Below are 20,965 nucleotides of genomic sequence, written 5' to 3'. Positions count from 1 at the left end.
TGCGCCCTTGTCTGCGTGCGTCTTTGTGGCTTTGCGGTCTGTACAGTAGAGTGTGCTTCTGTGTGTTTGGTGAGGTTTGTGGTGTGGTGGCGACAGCAATAATGAGTCTCACAGACTTAAATAGATATGTGCCAAGTACTACGTGTCTCACACTTCTCTTGAAAACTCACACATTTTTCTTAATGATTTTATGATATAAAAGGCAGCCTAAAAATAATCTTTTTAGTTTCATTTTTTTCTCTTTTCAAAAAGTACCAATGAATGTTAGAACAGTTCTGCTTTATGGGGATATTCCCATTCATACAATCATTAGGACATGAGTCACTTTCACTCCTAAACCTCAAAAAGGGACTCAGTGGTTCATAATAAGCAAGTGATCTCATGTCTGTTAAATCCCAAGTCTTCACGCTCTGTGAGCACAGCTATTCTTTCTGTGAACAAATTGCCCTTGCGCTGTTCTACTGTATCAAACACCAATCACATTATCAGACTCTTTCTAGAGGAAAAGGGAGATTTAATCCGTTCATAATATAGGCGATGATGTCACCAGAATGAGGTAGTTCTGTCTACTACCCATATCAGCAGCAGGATGTATCATCAGTGTCAATAATAGGTCTGTATTTGCTGTGAGGGACAGCAACAGGCCCCGGTGGTTCCTGTGCCAGTGGTCACCATTTCCTGTCTAGAGGACAAACAGGAAGACTGTTGGCAGCAGGTCACTAAGGTCACATAAAGGTGAGTAAGGGGAGCATGACGGAGCTCATTTTGAGCGGCAGTCAGCATTTGCTCTTGCTGAGTCATTAGGGGATTTATATTCTTTTCTCTCTTTTGTTCTCTCCCTCTCTGTCATTTATGAGCGACTGAGTATGAGGATTTGTTATTTAGGGAATCAAAAATTTCACTTTTCAGCACTACAAAGTTCTCTTCTAATTCTCAACAAAGACGTCTGAGAAAACCAGTGTGTGAGCTGAAAGAACTCACACTGAAGAGTGTTTGCGTGATTTGACAGTTCCATATTGTGTATCTTTGTAGACAATGCATTAAAGACTGATGTCAATGCAGTATATACTGTACAGTTTGTATTGTCCCAATGATTGGCACATGGCTATATCTCGAGGACAGATATCAAGATTTAGTGTGATTTCTCGAAAAGCAGTTATTGTAACGGGTTCTAACGATCAAAGAGTATAAAAATGGGAGTTAATAGAGCATACTTGCTATTGCTTGTGTGCGTGTGTTCATTTATGAAAATTACCGTAAACAGCATGGTCCTGTTCTCCTGCAGGCTGGTGGGCTGTACTCCAGCAGAGTTGGTGTGTGAGTCTGTAGTGTTGGTGTGAGAGATCTCAGGAGAGAGTCCATTCTCATCCAGGGCCTGCAGACAGGGAAAGCTGGGGTCTCTTTTAAAAAGGACAGGATGCTTCCCAGTGGTTGGGCTCCTTGCAGCACCATTACCATTGTCACTTCTCTCGAGTCCACTGGATTGAAAGGCTAATACCCTCCTCAGCTCACCCACCAATCCCCCACTATTTCCTTCTTTATTGCTCGTCCCTGAGCCATGCAACTGGCTAAACTTCTCGATGCACTCATCAATCAGGGCCGGAGGGGCTTTCTTGTGAGCAACACTCACACGGCCGCAGAACAGCACCTCAAACTTCTTGGAAAAGGCTGTCGGAGACACAGCAGCAGATGGTGCTGCGGAGGTTGTCATTGTGGAGAGAGACGAAAAGCAGTTTTCTGAGGAATCGCTGCCTCCAGTGGAAGTTTTGTTGGAAATGGTGGTGATGTCATCATTGCGTGCGGAGCTCTTGCCAGCTTGTCTCAACGTACTGATGATCTCAGGAACCTGGAGGGGTAGCAAGCAGGAGATAAGAATATAAATATAACTACTGTAATAAAACATTTTGTAATTGCATGACAGTTAACGACAGACAAACAACCTTGAAAACTTTTGGAGCCCATGATACAACAATGAAACCTAACTCACCGTTGTCGGCTACAGCAGCTTACACGTTGTAAACAGCTGTGGCTGCTTGCCTGGTCCTGGTAATGTTAGCAGTTAGCAGGGTTAGCATGGCGGCGTTAGCCAGGAACAGTCGGGATCACTTCACTGGCTGTGTCTCAATTGTTTTTGCGAGTAACCAACTCGGGTACTCTAGCTATATAATTCAATGTAGTGTAATGAGTAGCTACACAAATGTTGAAATGACATAAAATACCCGTCCCTAGTAGCTGTGATAAATTAGCCTGAAGCTAATGCTTACCTGTTCAGGAGGAAATTAGCCAACTCTGCGTCCTTTTGGGCTCTAAGCTGTCTCCATCTTTCAAATACATCTCCAATATTTACCCAGATGGGTTTGTTACGTCTCTGCTCACGCAACTATTAGAAACATGCCGTTTTTTTTGTCAAAAAAATCAATCTCCGTTGATCCTGTTCGTTTGTTTGCTGCTTTTATGGCTGTACTAACCTTACAGCTGTAGCGCGCTGGGTTTACATTTTTACAGGTATATCTGGCAACCCGGCCTGGCTGACAAACTGGGCAGTTGATAACAACAAATACAAACAGAAATTCCGTCACGGAACGGAAATTTCAAAAGGAGAAAATACTGGCATTAGAATTGTTGTCAGAAAATTTAGTATTTCAACTTAGCATGTTTCCTTAATATCTGATGACGCATTGGGGTCATTTTTGGATTTATTACAGTAAATATTTTACATATTGGACCTTTAAGTATTTGGGAAACACCACAAACTTGAGAACTCACATGGTACGGCATCACCCAGAGATTACAAGACGTGGACAAACAACAACCTAAAGTACCTCCTCCTAACGTGCCAGTCAACCAACGCACTCTCTTTCAATGCTCTAAACTTCCACCGTCAACCTGGTAGCTGAAGTACTCCTTAAACCACATTTAGCAGTATTTTTTGTTTGATCTGAGTACAGCACAACACAAGCTAAATGTAAAAGCTCTTTTTATTTAACAGTTTTATACTTGAATTAACACTTTTAAGGTTTTAGTTGCAAAAGTTTTTATTTTTGTATGAAGACATATAAAGTAATATCAAACTACATTTATTTGTTGTGTTTCTTTTCTTTTATATTGTATGTCTACCTCAATCACATGGGAAAAGTAACTACATTTACATACTGTGAATCGTTTTTTGAATCGAGAATTGTTTTTGAATCGAAAATCGATATTGAATCGAATCGTGACATTTTCTGAATTATACACCACTATTAACTGCCCACTCCATTTCTATAGGTGGTATTTGACTGGGTGCTCATACAGATGGGTGCCTACAGTACTAATGGTAGGTAAACATAGAAATAAACACCAAATACATACTGCATGAACAACAGATTCAACCTTTTTATCAATGTAGCCTAGATGCCACACCCCACTATGAGCTAACCTGCCACATGGTGTAATGTGTGTAATGGTTCCCTGAAATAGAGCAGCCCTTGTGACGTCTTCCTGTGTTGAAAAGAAGCCAAATTGGGACCTTTAGTCTCAAAGCAGGCTTTGTACTCACTTTCCCTTCATTTGATCCCTTCTTTCCTTTCCTCCTGACCCCTCCTTTGCTTTTTTCCTCTTTACTCTCTGTCAACACACTTTTTACACTATTTTTTCTTTGTAATGTCTACTTTTATTTCTCATAAAACTATTTAAAGCTGAATGTTTACCAGTATCCTCATCTTGATGTATTTGCATTGTGCGTATTTGGGATTTTTGTGTGCAAGCTAAACGTTCTCAGCACGTCACTGTTTGTGTATTTGCGTGAGTGAAACAACGAGCGACAGACCGACAGACGGACCTTTCCAAAATGGATCTATCTATTCCTGGTCTGCTCCGAAGATCCATGAACCGTGACCATTTCCATCATCCACACATACTTATCATTGTTCCATTAACATAAAAATGCATACTCAAACAAGGATACACACTAGCACACACCCACATACACATTGTAACAGAGACTCAAAATGCAAAGAAACGGAGAGCAGAAATATGATTAACTGAAATGTAGGGATCGACCGACATGGATATTCCAGCGCCGATACCGATTTCTTTTCATCAGCCTTAGCCGATGACCGATATGGGCTGCCGATTTTCTTGAGCCGATACTGCTTTTGCTCCCTCAATTTACATCATAAAACTGTAAACCCTGCCACGCTGGATTTGTTTTCGGAATCTGCTCTGCCATTTCTTTAAAAATAATAAACAAAAACACAGATCAGTGTCACTTCTGCAATCATCTTACATTCATATCACCCAAATTATGTGTGCAATGTGCATCATATGGATGGGTGTACTGCATATGGTTAACTGTGCAAGGGTAAAAGGCTTTCATCAACATCTACAACACAGCCTTGATGATGCATTGCTTGCTGACATATTATAAAGACAGATATAATCAGGTCATCACAAAATGTCCTTTGTTAACACATTTAAATAATAAAAAATAAAAAAAATAAACCTGAAAAGTAGCCATTGAAATAAAGTGCTTGATTTTGTAATTTAAGACTGCCATGGTGCTAGAAGCCTGCCAGGCTTCCAGCACCAGCACTCTGCTAGTGGGGGAGGGCAGTGCATGGTCTGCACGTGAACTGCAGCGTCTCGAGCAACACAGAGCTGCCTGTAGACGCAAGTCTGTAAATAATGCTGTGAAAAAACTATCGGCGAACGCAGCAGCCGCATATCGGGCCGATGCACGTAAAAACGCAGATATCGGCCCGATATATCGGCTAGCTGATAAAATCGGCCTATTGCTACTCAAATGCTCCAAAACACATAATCTACACACTAACCAGTTAACCTGTCAAGTGCTCTCACAGAACGATCATGAACACATATGATGTGACGATGCCTGAGTACCTGATGAAAAACCAACCTGGGCTCAAAACGTTGTACTCTTGCTAAATTAATTTAAAAAAAAGGGAGCATTCTACAGTGTTGCGAGTCATTGTGAAACAGATATTACCTACTTTTTGGACTCTGCACCTGGACAAAAAAGAGGTGCATGTTTTGTTTTGCACACTGAGTGCTTCACTTTGCATCAATCAATTAAAGTTGAAAGTTTCAATGTCGGGGAATATCAGATATAACTTGCATTGTTTTTGGGAAAGGCTCAGTTAGTCGCTTTCATCTTGGGATGCGTAAGGAATAAGCAGGAGGACACAATCAGCACTGTTGGTTCACAACGTTAAGTTTTATGTTATGTTTACTCAGCAGCTAAACAAGTCTTTTAATATTAACACCCCATTGATATCAACAATTGCAGTTGCATAACAGCAGAGAGGACCACAGGGCCACAGCTCTTCCCCTCTGGCCCTCCAAACACCGTGTCTCCGGCTGTAATCCCAAATGGATACAGCAGTCAGGATGTAGCAGTTCGTTATAGAAAAATGTTGAAAACGTTCACTTTCTTTTGAGCAAGTATACACACTCACTGCCATCCATAAACTTTATCCAGGAAACTGCAATAAAGATTATGTGTACTGTTATACTGATTTTGTATTACTTGGCTGTGAATGTAGTTTATATAATCTATGTAAACACTAATTTTCATACTTAACAGATGCAAGCCTATCTGGTAAAAAAAACAAAAAAACAGCAGCATCAGAAACAGAGCAGAGCAGCAGCAAATGTCTTGTTGTTCTTGTCCGGCTTCCTGGATATTTATATCCAGACAAGGCTGTTCATCATTATTCCTATTAATGCTCTGTAAGACATAAAAACATTCCCTGACTAGAACATATATTCTTTTAATTTGTAAATGATCCCAAAAAAAATGTAATGTAAAAGCACTTCCAGTTCCTCCAAGTGTTGTGCAAGAAGATTATTTCTTAGTTTTGTGATGCAGATGTGTTGCTATTCTTATGGGCTGGTCTGCAGATAAGTGGATATTGAGGGTTAAATGAGGACAGCCTAGAACAAATGAACCATAACTCAGGGCTCTCACTCGCACAAAAATAATTTTCTGTAGCCACTCTTTCCATGACTAAGTCAGAGGATTTCCATGAGAGTCAAAACAGTCTTGACACATTGCCTGTGCCAGTTTTAAAGACAGACAAGCAGAAGCATAAGAATGTTTAAGAAAAATAAAAAGAGGCTAAGTAAGGTTATATAAACAGGCTTGGGGAAAAAGGTCAATCAGCCAACCAACACAACACTTCACCAGAAATACATCACATATCATTTTAGTATCAAGACTGTAGGTTTGAAATGTGGCTGTTTGGTTGGTCATTATTTGGCTAAAGTGAGCTTGATAGCAAGTCAGTTACAATGTACTCAAAATGTAAGTTTAAATCGCAAAAAAAAACAACACATTTTTGCCTAAAGTGCAAGTGTGCATGTTTGACTATGACCATGGCTCACTCCCAGCTCAACGCAACAATAGTTTTGTAAAGTAACGGATAGTAATGATACAGATAAAGAAAAGCAGGAGTAGCTGAAAAAAGTGGCATCCAACAAATGTCTTCTGAGCTGTCACTGATCCTTGTCAACCAAAATAAAATATCAGCAACACAGTAAAAACCTGACAACGTGGCATCTCATTGCACTACAAGTTCCTTTTGGTTTGTAAATACTCAATTATATATCAACCTGGTCTGTTTGCTATTTAAACCTGAAATAAGATCATTGTCACCCAATTGACATATATTGTGTTTTGTTACAAACACATTCACTTGGTGATCTTTCTTCTACACACCAGGAACACTCTGTGCTGTTGACTTGTAGCCTTGTAACAGTTGCAACATCAACACTGTAACTATAACTAACTACAGTAATATACAGATTCCCCTTTCATCATATTGTTGCAAAATAACTAATTCCACGCAGTGAGGTGGACTGCAGCCTGAAGTATTAAGCTGCTCTAGCTCAGCGTCCCTGAGTGAGTAAAGGCAACACACCAACCCGATTGATCTGGCGAGGTCAGTGACTCGAGTCTGTCCGGTGTGTTCCGTGCCGTCGTCAGCCGGAGGTTAGCCTTCAATTGGGCCGATTTGACATGTTGAATCGGAAGGCGGGCAGTCGGACTCAGTGGCCAATCTGATTGGTGGAGCACTAACCCGGTAATGACGAGCGGGATGAGCCTGAATAACGCCTCTCAAAATCTGCCGAAAATCTTTTAAACTGACCTTTGTAGATCTGAAATGAAGACAGATTCAGCAACTGCATTGCCTATTTCTTGCTTAAAATGTTTTCAGAAACCCGTTTCTGTGAACTATCTCCGTAAAATATGAGATCGTATTCCGAACGAGCCGCAATTTTCAAATCCGGGAGCAGCCAGACCTACGTGACGCGTTCGTCCAATCAGATGCCGGTTTTCATTTTTTGGGCGACTATACAGATTAGCGCCCCTATTTCCATAACTAAAACTCCAGTAACTCAGGGTAAGTCTAAGTAGGAAGTTTGAATTCTTACTGTTCTGCGATTGTTACAATACAAATGCTTCTCCTATTGTGGGCCCAGTTTGTTACACCACACTGGCAGTGGACCACACCAAGGAACAAAAAAGGAGGAAGTAGACAAGCAAAGCAGAAGCAGTGGTTGAGTCACATCAGTTCATGTGAGATGCCAGAGCAGCTAATAAAACTGCAGTCTCACAGACTGACACATCCAGGTCCTGCTGTATCTTGCCTCGGCATGAGATGTGTTCACTCCTGTTCTTTTATCAAAACAATACCTGCCTCATTTTGTTCTTTCTCTGTAAGCTGCTCTGGATAAGTGTGTCAGCTAAATGCCCTGAGTGGCATGAATGGGTTTGATGAAAACAGCACTAAAGTGGTGGAAAGTGAGTGTGTACATTTACCTTAATTTGAGTACAATTGTGAGGTACTACACTACAATTTGGAGGGAAATACTTTTCACTCCGCTACATTTACCTGACAGCAGTTACTTTGCAGATTAAGATTTTACATTAATGAATGCAGTGTTTCCCACACATAGACTAATTTATGGCGGTGCGCCACACAATCAACACCGGCCGCCACATACTGCGTTTAGTTATTATTATTCATTTTTTTAACACTATTTAAAGGAATCCTATGTAACTTTTCCTCTTCGGACCCCCTACAGGTTGTCTCATTCCAATGAGGAAAAGTTACATAGTATGCCTTTAAAACATGCAGCGTATTCGTTCAGCTGCATTTCCTTTCCTGCTCTCCTCCGTCTCTCGGTCACTCGTGTCTCTCTCACATAGGCTACACACACACACACACACACACACACACACACACACACACACACACACACACACACACACACACACACAGCCCCTCCCCTCCGTGCACACAGCGTCTGTCTCCATGAAAACGAGAGAAGACGGCTGGCGAAATTCACAAGTTCACGAAAGGTTGGTATCTCGTGAACACCTTTACACAATCACACATTAAAAAGTGCTATAAAAATATTTTATATTCTGAATACAATGTTGTCAGTGGGTTAATGTTGGAGTCCTGACCTGACCCTTAGCAAACAAGCGATTGCGCCTGCTTTAGAAAGTGAACTAGTCGCAAGTTTGCGGTAAAATGCAGTTGGGTTGTCGAGGTCAAAACACTATATGTAGCAGCTGTGAATCAAATAAACCTCTTATAAATAATGTTATGTCATTTTTTTACTCTTACACTGAATGTTTGCTGCTTCAATCCAGATGTATTGAAAAGTATTTTCCGCAACTGAAAAAGGCCCGTGTTGAGGATGAGGACCAACCTAAACCGGAGGTATCAGTCTGAAACAGAGCTTAACAGTCCGACCAGTGTAATTAGTTATGATATTAATTTGTTTACAATATTTTTCAGGCTTCAACCAGTGCTGCTCAAACAGAACACTGGTATGATTAGCTAAAATATGATCCTATCCTAAAGATTAAACTGAAACTGAATAACCTAAAACCAATGAGAGATTTAGCCCATGAACAAATGTTCATTGTGCTGCCCAAACCTACTTAATGCAGCAGAAATGCAACATTTCTTTTCTTTAAAAATGTGTATTCTTCCCCACTTTTCATTTAAAATGTCTTAGTGCCATCTTTTACCTATAGATTCGGAGACAACATACAATTTCCGACAATCAGTCACTGTTTCTATTCCCCTCTCCCAACATCATCAGCATCATTCCAGACACCATGTTTCTCACCCTCTAGCTTCTAGTGTCTCCTTGTTTTTAATCTTCCTGGCACGAGAGTGGAGTCTGCTATCTGTCCACTAACAACAGACCTCTCTCTGTTGCTTACCCTCCTCTACCCTTTCCTCTTCCTTCTGCTTTCACTGCTTGATTCTCTGAAACACCTCAATCAACAGATACATTTAGTCCTTGCATGTGCCTCTCCTCTCACTCTCTCTGTTATTAAAGACAGAGAATAGCCATAAAGACGAGGAGGATTTGTTTTCTTAATTGTACTGGTCTAGCCTTTTATCATGTCAGCCCACCTACCCCAGTTTCACTCCCTCTGCTTTGTTTGGCTGATTAACGGCTACTTAACTGCTCAGCATGATGATGTTTAGTCTATTTAGTCATTCAGGTACTCCCTTCCCAATGCAGTTTTAGTTGAAACCCCCGACTGTATAAGTACATTTAACTTAACTACCTGTAACAAACATGCCAATCTAACATGCATAATATCAAAATGTTGGAATTTTATTTTGTATGGTTCCTCATTTGAGAAAGGTTCAACTGAAAGAAAAGTAGAGCTGAAACAATTAAGCAGAAAATTAATCGGCAACTATTTTATAATTATTTTTTTTTCAAGCAAAAATAGCAACATTTGCTGGTACCAGCTTCTTAAAATTGTGATGGGCATATATTCCTAATTTTTTGACATTTCACAGACAAAATGATATATCAAGTACATAATAACAATGTTAAAATTATAGCTTGTTGCAACCTTAAAGGAACATATTGTTTTTTAAGGGCGCTTTCACAACTGCCTCATTTAGTTCGGTTGAATCACACCTTTGGTGCGGTTCGTTTGGGCAGGTGTGATTGCAGCAATCAAACTCGGATGCACATTAAAAGCGGACCAAACAAGCGACCTCGAACCGCCCCAACTGCTGTATGTGTACTCCACAAGTCTGAGCTAAATGGCTCCTGTAGTCAGGTGTGCTTTGAAATCTGCGATGCGGCAGAGCTTGCAAACTGTAGCAGCTTGCAATGTTTCTCTCACAGAAATAGGCTGCGGTCAAGCTCGCCGTCACACACATTTCCGTGGTCAAACCAGCAGCCGCCAAAGTTGGAGACACACGCCCGCCGAGCAGAGCGAAGTCTCGCTGAGCAGAGCAGACGTAGTAACGTCGCTCGCGAAACAATGTCTGAAGAATTATTGAAATGAGCTGGTTTGACCATGGAGGTGCAAGAAATAGATACTAGTCCAGAACACAGGACCTTCTTTCTGTATTTACTTTGTTGCTCTCGCCTGACACATCTGGCCAATAAGCGCTGGTAGTAATGCATTTTGGTTCGCTTGAATTTTTCTGCGTGTGAAATGAAACCGAACCAAGGGGAAAACGCTCCAAGTTTACAAACTCATCAACTGATTCTGACCAGAGCAAACAAACTATGGGTGTGAAAACGGCTTAAAAAATGATGGCGGTAGTCACTAATAGCATGCTGGGGATCTCTCCAACCTTGATGAATGCAAACAGACACATTTCTTTGTACGTCATTGTCATGTGTCATCTATTCTTGGATTTCTTATTCCAATACTTCCCCATTTTAGACTGCTCAAACTAGGCTAAAACATCAGATTTGGAGGTGTTGATTGGATTGAAGGGGAGAGGGTTTGCTCGTCAGAGGGCAGCCTTAGCTTTAAACACACAGCATCTTGTTCAGTGTAACATTAACATGATCTCAAACAGGAAGGCAGTTGGACCCAGCCTCAGACTCAGAAACTTCGCCTCTCACAGAGAACAACATTGAAAAGGCATGTTGTCTATCACCAAACCAGAATTAAATAGAACTTCTGTTGTACTGAACTCGAAAAGAAGGAAGTTACACAAGTACCACCGGTAAAAGAGAAGCTGCAATTCATTGCGATTACCAAAATAACATTTTCAGTATTTGTCAAAGAGAGCAAAAAGGTCAAAGGGGAGGATATCATATGAAGGGCAATGGTTAGTTACCAGAACTGTTAGGGACAAAATCATTATTATTATAAAGACAAACACACAAATGTATTTTATAGATGCATCAACTTGTCTCCATTTGTCTTCACTCATTGGCTACATTAGGCTTCTTTCTTTCTAGACTTTCTAAACTATGTAGTTTACCCCTCTTACAAGGCTGAGGGACTCCAGTACAGCCATGGGCTCCACATTTATTAAACAGTAGGCTGACATGACAAGACGTTTGCTCTCACAAAGATAAAACTAAACAATGAAAGAATGTATAGAATCGTCAACTTTAAAGTTCAAAAGTGAACAAGTATCTAGTTTTAACCATACTTAATGATCTGTATTTTTAAATGAGTAAAATATGGACAAATGCCACACACAGAGACAGATTACTCATACAGCACCTTAATAAAATACTTTGTAAAAACACTGTAGGTCCAACTTACCACACTAGCCTAAATGGATATTTGAAGTCTGACTAGAGATGTCAGGAGGTCAAAATGTTTACAGGTTACAGAGGAATGCCACTGAAAACCCAGTGACACACCAGCCGGTCTAGAAAATCAACAACGATGACGAGCCAGCAAAAAGTCCCTCTTCTGCACTTCCCATGGTCATATGCCTGGGTCTCGTGCCGTGGAGTAAAGTCAGAGCTCACAGAAGTTCAAAGTACAGGAGCCATACAACATATGAGAAGCACCACTAACAGACAGTTAAGCACAAAAGAGAGAAGGAGGAAAAATATTCGAAGGGTGGTGATAGTCGTAAAGCAGGCACTGGTTGACTGCCCCACGAGTCCAAGGAGCCACTTCACAGCACAAAGACAAGCGAGGCAGAGATGACCAACTCATTCAAATGTGATAGGGACACAATGTAGGGGCTTGTTGTCAAATTGCTGTGCTGAGTCAGAAGGAACTCTTGGGTAAGAAAAAATGAGGTTGGTAAGGCTCACAGATAACCCCAGTGTTCTCATCTAGGAAGATTGCATAGGTGTTGCTCAAAGACTGACACGATGATAGGTGAGGCAACAAAACGTTGAATAAACAAAGTGAAAGACAGACTGCTAGACAAATAGACAAAAAGGGGACTGACAACTGACAAGGGCAGACTGTCAGACATACTGTAAAACGACAGGAAGGTGCCTCTGGTTTACAGGCTTGTTTTTACAACAGCACAAGGAGTGTGTCACATGAAGAGGGAGGGAAACGCATGTGAGACCAAAGAGTACAAGTAGAGGGTATGGCAAAGAAAGAAAAAAAGGTATTCCAAGCACAAGTCTCTCTTGGACAATTTGGGTAATCATTAACACCAATCACTTTTAAAAAGTAATTTTTTTTGTCAAAATGAAAAAGCTGCCTAGGGTACTTTCTTAGTTGAGACAGAAGGCAGTTATTTTAGCTGAAGATAAGAGCCTATACTGTATGACAGCTCATATGTCATTCTGGAGATGGTGGGGAATTTCTGTCAAGCAACATCTCCCATTCAAACCAAGTAAATATCACTAGTTTTCCATCACAACTCAAACTATATCACATTGCTTGATCAGAAAACGAAAAAGCACCTGCAAAAAGGGCCACACTCCCCAATATTCTGCAGTTCAAAGGATAACGCTGAGTCTCACTTTTGGCCAAGGCTTTAAGGTAGCTTGTGTGTGAAACCAGCCATGAGAGAGAGAGTGCTGAAGTGAGAGCTCGAGACAGACTATGGGACTAATACGGTGTACAAAACGACTTGCCTCCTCTTCCAAGAGTCAAGTCCTGGCGTAAGCACAATGGCTCTGGAGGTGATATCCCCATGACTCACTCTATACACCTACATTACAACAGCCAAGCAGACTGGGTTTTCATATTCTAAACTTTATAGAGGGTCTGACAGTCAGTATGTCACTGTTTAACAGAGCTAGCTGTTTTGACAACATCCAGTTGAGGAAAATCCCATATTTAATAACTGAAAGATTTTCAAAAACCATGTTGAGCAACACCGTGAGCTAGGATGATGATGCACTGAGCAGGTTTTCCTGATACAAATGAGACTGTGCCAACTGGTCAGAAAACAAGTAATAATTATTTTAATTATTGATTAATATGCACATTATTTTCTCAATTAATCAATGAATCATTTGGTCAGAAAATGTTAAAAAAAAGAAAAATGTCCACCATATGTTCCAAGAGCCCAAGGTAATGTGTTTGCCCAACTAAAAGTCCATAACCTAAAAGGTAGTTAGGTCAATTTACTGTTATGGAAGACATTGGCAAAAATTCACATTTGGTAAACTGTAAACAGTGATTTTCTTGTCACATTTGCTCAAAACATTTTTTATCATTCATTTCTGTCGATAGACTAATCAATACATTATTTTACCTCTAATAGACTTTACTTCAAAATACATAACCAACAGTGAAGATGTAACAATACTGTTCTGACCCTAGTCTATATCCTTGACGTTACACTTCCGGGATTGCTCCAGTGCCGTAGAAAATTCCGCCGGATGCATGTATTTTCCGTTTCCTTCCGCTTTCTCTGTGTTGGAATTTTAAATTCGGTGGATTTATGAGGACTATTGTTGACTGCTCCTCAGATCTCTGCAGGGTATATCGAGACAGCTAGCTAGACTATCTGTCCAATCTGAGTTTTCTCTCAGATGACTATTTTACAGCGGCTCTCTGTGGAGTTTAGCGCCGCCCATGACGATTCTGACTGGTTTAAAGAAATGCCATTAAACCAGAGCACGTTTTCCTCCCATCTCCGAATGCTATGTGGAGTAGCCAGACCCTCCTTCAGCGCGCTTTGGAGAAGGGTCTGGCAAAGCGAGACTATTCTGACCCCAACCACAGGCACACACCATAATTTGCAGCAGATAAACAATAATAAATACATAATAAACCTGATTTAAAGTAGGCCTACATGCTGTAATAAAATCCCCATTCAAAAGAAAACGTATCTTCAAACTTCAAAGTAGGTCTGAAAAACTGACACTTTTATCACTATCTAATATAATAAATATAATACATTTTGTTTAGCTGTCTACAGTACATTAAACATCTAACTGCTGGCAGTTGTAGAAACCTAAATGCCCCTCAATATTTACAACCAGCACACCAACAGCAACCATTTAGTGACCAGAATCAGACTGAGATTTATTGCCAAAGTAAGTTTTGCATGGAATTTGACTTGCTGTGTTTGGTGCATACAATTAACACTAATAATATTAAATAGGGAATAAACAATACAGCAAAGTACTGTTAACAGCGAAGAACATAAATATAGAATAGAAATATTGCAATAAAAATATGTAAAAGACACTAACAAATATGTACACTATTACTGAGTGATGACATTTGCCACTCATAACTTCTTGACCAGTTATTGTAAAGGAAAGGTTGACCAACAACTGCGGTAGCCAGATAAGTAAATAGGAAGAAGAGCGGTAACAGAGCAGTTACATGTACTGTTAGCTAGTGTATTAGGCTCACTTGTTATTTAAAGCGTTACACTGTCAAACAGGCACATTTGACATGAAGACAAGCCTGTGTAGTTACTTAAATAAAGAATATGTAAACTCATAATTTATGAAAACTAATGAGTACGGTTAACGTTTAAAAAAAACACGTTACTAGACATGTAACGACTATTCTGCTGGAGTCACGTAATGTTAACGAGAGCTAACTTGTTGAACTTGGCTAACAGGTTGCGCTAATTTGGCTAATGTGACTGCTCGCTAACAAAACCGCACCGACACGCCTTTCAGACTTAACTTACATCTTTTTGTTCTTGTTTCATGTTGAACAGGTTGAGTCGCTGGAGTCGTGCTTTCATCCCATCCGCCATAAACTTTACTAAAACGAGATCTGATCGGTTACTTCGCCGAGACTTGTCTCTGACCGTGTGGGACACTTCAATATAATTTCATTGGAAAGTTGAATTTGCTCCCTGAAGCTGAGGATCCTGCGGTTAGCGTCATGTTGGCCAACATAAAATTACAACACATCCAGTTTAGAAATTTCAAAGTAAGATATGACCATAACTTCATATGGATATCTTTTATACACCCATCGGTTTGCTTTTGTTTTGAAGGCCAATTTACCAACTTCCGACTTTATTCCAGTTAACTGTGGTTAGCTTGTCGCAGCTAAATCCGCCAATACGTTTTGGAGAATTGGGTTGACACAGTTCCTGTCCCGGGGCAGTCAAACTAGGCGGTAGACTTTTGGATATTTTTTTCAGTTTACCGCATGATCAAGATTGTGTCTATTATCTTCGTTGGTATGACTGAACGTAAAAAGTATTTCCGTTTTAATGTAAACAGAGCAGACCCTATCAAGTAGGAATGAATGCCCTTGGGATTATGCACTGCTGCAATTGATAGTTGGGAACATAGACTTTGGTTGGGAATGATGAATAGTGAACGTCATGGCCCAGTAGTTTCAAACCATTGTTTTGTGGTCCTTTGGTCAACATTTGACACAAGTTTGTCTCGTACTCTACAGTCTCAGTACAGTTTGTATTGTAGATTACTTTGATGGTGCAACATCCAGAAACAAGTCATTAACTTGTCTCATTTCCATGTCTTCAAATGAAATTATAGGAAAACTACTGTACCTAGATAATATCACATCAGCATTTGTTTTAACCACAAGTTGCTATTAAATAGTGATTCAATTATTTTACTTCTATATTTTTCTAATTAATACCAGACTAGTCAAACCCACATGTTGATCATACAGTTGTAGGACCTAAACATTTAATATCAAGTAGAAATAGTGATACAAAATAGCTAGTAGTGGAGAATGGAGTATCACATAGTCTTTAATAAATATTTACTAATATCTAATAAAGATGAAGCAGTGGGTTTGGGATTTCAATTTGGTTGATGATGTGATATCTGATTATGAATGATTATATTATATCAAATTCAATTAGATAAGACTTATCAGATTCCTCTGAACTTTTCTGTCACAAGCAAACTTTAATATGTATTACTTCAATATTGTGGTGATTAGTGTGTCATTAAAAGTTGACTACATACTTCATCACGTTGATATCTAAAAGAGAATAGTTATTTCCAGTCATTTGGTAACCATGAATTAATCACCAATGGTCAAAACTAGCATCTAGTAATAGAACAACTAATCTCAGGTTTAAATAGATAATGATAAAATAGGTACGTAAGTAATAAGTAGTAATACTGAAATATCTAATCTTTAATCATTACCATCTGCTCACCCACAGAAAAGTGATTAAGTAATAGTAATAATAAAGCTACATTAAATAAAAATAATTATATAGTTAGGTACTATGGGGTAGTAACACATAAATTAGCAGCAACTGAAATCAAACAATGAAAAAACTGCAAGAAACACATATTCATTTATAAAATGTTCACACTGAAACATTGTGAACTGTGTACACTTCAGTAGTGACACCCTGTGGTTACTTTTGTTACTCCAGGAGCAGCAGGAGAAACTCCACAGACCCTGAGACAGTTTCTGTCCCGACACAGAAGCGGAAGTTTTGTCCTCGGCAGGGTTTAAATTATGTACTTATGATACATTTTCCTGTAATGATTTTTTTATGAAAAACAAATAATGCTTATAACAGTGTCCCACATCTTTATATGAAAATAAATCCCTGCACAGTGAATTTCAAAATACAGCCAATTAGTTGGATGTTGAATATCTTGAATGTCTCATGTCTTGTTTTGTGTATAAAAATTCTCATCTTATTTTTCAGCAGTTCAAATTGTTGGGTGAATAGCTCAGAAGTTAATTTGCACTGTACAAGTGAGGACCATTATAATGCATTTCCTAGGCTCCAATCTTAACTATCATAACGACTATCAAAATATAATACAGCAGACCAAAGAATCATCATAGTCTGTTACCATATCTACTGCAAGCTGGACGAATGCTACCGTACCTTTAATTTCACAAGGGCTCGTAATGTGTGTGACTGTTATGATATAGTACTGAAAATGTCATTTTAAGTATTAACATTTACTTTTCCTACATCTTGTGCAGCTCTATTTTTGAATGTGAGCCCATACATAAACACTTGGATGTTTGCTGCACATGAAATTGTGATGCAAATTAATGTACCATTACCTCCCCCAAAGTGTGAGTTGTGAGTTGTGAGTGTGTGTGTGTGTGTGTGTGTGTGTGTGTGTGTGGTTCAATGTTTCCTGTGTAAAATGTTTACAGATCTGGTGGTGTGTGTGTGTGTGTGTGTGTGTGGTTTTGGTTCTAAGGGCGCAAGGATGTTGCAGATTCGCATTTATTGTATTAAATAAGAACTAAGCTCACAACATTTTATAAACTAAAGCAAAACGACTCTTGTAAAGTCCTTTGGCAGTGACCAAGGATATGTGTGTGTGTGTGTGTGTGTGTCTAAATGTGACAGAGCTAGAACAACAGGTGGTCAGCCTGACATCATCATCGCATTTTTGAAGGGGCTGAAAAGAGAGAGAGAACAACATGCATCCACACACACAAACCCCACAACAAAAATATATCACAACAGGCGCTGGGCCACAGGAAGTGGTCGTCATGGCAACATGGTTCTACATCCTGCTCGGTTAATGTAAGGCAAGCTCATTTGACTCTCATTCAAGCACACACAGAACAAAAGCCTAGGTACAGTCATCCCAACACATGAACAGCCTGTGTGTTTATGGTCAATTACAGTTTATATTATTACGATACAGTACATGCTAGCTGTTCATAGATTTGAAGCATATGCAGGTATTTGTTATGTGAGCCCAGACGTGTGCGCATGTGCCTTGTAAAGAGCCAGAAAAACAGTCCTAAATCAAGGTTGAGCTTACATTTTATATTCTAACTTCTCTGATTCAGTTAGTATCCTCCATTGTCTTCATCTCTCTAATTTGGCCAACTCTTAAGTCTTTGTAGTTTGGGCATGGCATGAAATGAAGATGTTTCCAATCTCTCTGACTTGAGTCACACTAGCTGCAACTTTATAGTGCAGAGGCTGTTGGCAAATGTGGAGGAGAGGTTAAAGATTTAGAGATCAGGAGGGTGTTGGTCAGAAGTGTGCGAATGTGTATGAATGTGTATGAATGTGTGTGTGTGTGTGTGTGTGTGTGTGTGTGTGTGTGTGTGTGTGTTGTATGTGGAGACTGCCCTGTTGGATCTTTGCAAAGACCTGAACTGCTCACAGACTCATAATTGACGCTGTACTCATTTTTGCTGGAGACTTCATGGTTGGATGGTTACACCAGGCGCCCGGATAGCTCAGTTGGTAGAGCGGGTGCCCATGTATAGAGGTTTACTCCTTGACGCAGCGGCCCCGGGTTTGACTCCGACCTGCGGCCCATTGCTGCATGTCATTCCCTCTCTCTCTCCCCTTTCATGTCTTCAGCTGTCCTGTCAAATAAAGGCCTAAATATGCCCCAAAAAATTAATCTTAAATCTTTAAAAAAATAAATAAAGATGGTTATGCCTGACTTCCATCAACATATTGACTGTGCCACAAGGGGAGTAAACACTCTGGATCACTGCTAAACACCATTCAAAAACGACTATAGAGCGGAATCACTACCTGCGTTTGGGAAGAGCGACCATCTTGCTGTGGTTAAAGTATGTAAAAAAAAAAAAAAAAAACTATGACACGTGCGCCGTGAGGTCAGGAAATGGTCAAGCCAATCAACGGCCGCCCTACAGCCTGCACTACACGACGCAGTCTGGAGCACGTTCCAGGTTATCACTGTCAACGTCACAAATTACATCTGCCCTCAGGCCACTGATCCTAAATGAGGACACTGTCTAAGATCAGTTGCAGAGTGTTTAGTTGTCTGTTGTCTTGTAGTTACCAAGGCTATTTACAGCAGACAAATCCTGCTAATCGGTATTGAACACATACTGTATGCATGGGTATTTGACCCACAATATGGAGTGATGTGGTCTGGAGCAGACGTTTATAGTAAAAGCTTTTTCATGTGCACCTTATTGAGTAAATGTTGATGCATCTGTTTGAACTCTAATTTGGCTTAAGTGTGGAGATTCACTTCACCATTTCCACTATTGTTTGTAACATTACATACACCTCTACATTATGCCTACAGCCAAGACCCTAGTGTTTAATCTCATATCATCTAATGTATACACAAACACGTACCTTGGTGCTGTCCTGGCACTGGAAGACATAGCAGGCGCAGTTTTTTGCATCTCTGACCAGGCAGCCAAAGCTGCTAGGCTCCTGGCTGTTGTGAATTAGCTTTGTCACTTGGTGAGGACGACATTCAAACAGCACTGTGTGTGTCAAAGGGTCCCAGACAATTCCCTCTCCCAGTACGGACACACATCGCACCAATGATGCTGATGCACACAGATAAACTTTCTGATTACAGGTAGAAGGGTCCAACTGTCCACCAGACCGCAACCCAGCACCCAGATTCTTCTCTGCAAGCCGAGACTTGCTGATCTCAGCCACCACCCAAGGCAGCATGGCCATGGTGGTCAGATGGTGGACGGGCAGAGAACCGATCAATATCAGTTTGTATCGTACCTCCTCCTCTCCTTCTTCCTCGACCTTTTCCCCCAATGTTGTATTCCTCTCCCTAGCAGAAGAGGATTTCTGAGGACACAGTATGGAAGAGGTGAAATGTTTAAGTGATGGGCATGAGCGGTGGTTTAAAGTTATGTTGGGAAGGGGTTTCTCAGCGCTCCCTGGCCTGGAGAGTTCATCTCTTCTGGGCTTCACTTCAAAGTAGAGTCCCTCCATGGCTGGTGGGGCCGAAGGCAGCTGTCTGTCTCTGCTTTTACCTGCAAAACATCAGTTAGAGAACAGAGGCACTTAAAGGGGAAAAGTAGCTGTGCTCCACTTTGCCTGTATAGAATCAGCACACTGTGAATCAGCTGAGTCTTTCCATGTAATAATCACAGGGTCATTTGGAGGGTGCTATAAAATGACCACCTGGTGTTGTTTACCCAATCAGAAACACATGACTTAACTACTGACCTACACTTTAACAGTCTCAAGGACACACATAACTGATGACAGCTTTACTATGAGGATCATACTTGGCCAGTCGTGTGTGTCAGAAAGAGAAGGGAGGTAGATGTCCAGCTGACAACCCCTGCCCTACATAAACAATAAACGACATTATAATCACATAGACAGACAGAAGTGTGTTAGAATTTGTAGGTTTAATCAGTGGGGACATATACAAGCAACTACATCAACATTAATAGCGGGACATGATGAAAATGTTTATAATAAACAGATCATACCAGCTATGGAATTAAAACATTAACGTTAAGTTAAAGAGAAATAAAACGAAGGCGGCTGCTTACGGACCTTGTAATATAAATAAAGCCTCAAGTTAAATCAGCTGGGACAGTGCGGCATGCAATATAGGTCGGCCTGCTGCACCAGAACAGCAACGGAAGTTAAAATGAGATTTAATTTTCGAGGAGCGCAGCCGACATGTCTTCTTTTACCGGTTATTGTGATTTTACGCACGAAACAAGTTATTTTTACGCACGAAATTGCGCAGACACCAAAGCGCGCACAATTCATGTATGCTATTCCCTAAGTGCACAGTAGATATTTTAATCAACTTAACATTTCCTCTGCTCTTCTTATGCCAGCAGTCTTCTTACCTGTTCACTGAATGTCCGATGCGTGAATCGCAACCAAGAAAGGCTGTAGTGTATTTTAGAGCAACTACATACTGTATGTACACAGAGACACAGAAAGAAAGAGATACTGTAGGAAGAGCTTCACACAGCCCTAGCGGTCTGTACTTTGAGTTAAATATAGAGGACAGGGCAGACCCGACCTCCCTCCTCTCCTATCAGTACTCAGATGGGGCATGACAAGTGCATGCT

At 40.4% G+C, this 20,965-nt stretch overlaps 1 protein-coding gene across 5 annotated transcripts in view; it reads right to left on the bottom strand.

Annotated features, from left to right (window-relative positions):
• The window catches only part of tbc1d1 (TBC1 (tre-2/USP6, BUB2, cdc16) domain family, member 1), a 57,396-nt gene extending 36,442 nt beyond the window's left edge, over positions 1 to 20,954 (bottom strand). For 2 of the 5 annotated variants that reach the window (XM_078259886.1, XM_078259894.1), the window contains exons 1-3: positions 20,738 to 20,954; positions 19,251 to 19,897; positions 1,256 to 1,846 (exon numbers count right to left, since the gene is read on the bottom strand). In XM_078259886.1, the coding sequence (XP_078116012.1) occupies positions 1,256 to 1,846; positions 19,251 to 19,856 (1,197 nt within the window). In that variant the 5' untranslated portion in view covers positions 19,857 to 19,897; positions 20,738 to 20,954. Of the gene's footprint in view, positions 1 to 1,255; positions 1,847 to 11,566; positions 11,974 to 14,879; positions 15,835 to 19,250; positions 19,898 to 20,737 lie in introns of those variants that run through there. The other 3 variants (XM_078259901.1, XM_078259908.1, XM_078259916.1) reach the window with 3 other exon arrangements.
• Between the last annotated feature and the right edge of the window lie 11 nt (positions 20,955 to 20,965).

Source organism: Sander vitreus, chromosome 2 (assembly GCF_031162955.1).
Source record: "Sander vitreus isolate 19-12246 chromosome 2, sanVit1, whole genome shotgun sequence".
Classification (NCBI taxonomy): Eukaryota; Metazoa; Chordata; class Actinopteri; order Perciformes; family Percidae; genus Sander; species Sander vitreus.
This window is presented reverse-complemented; position numbering and strand designations above follow the sequence as displayed.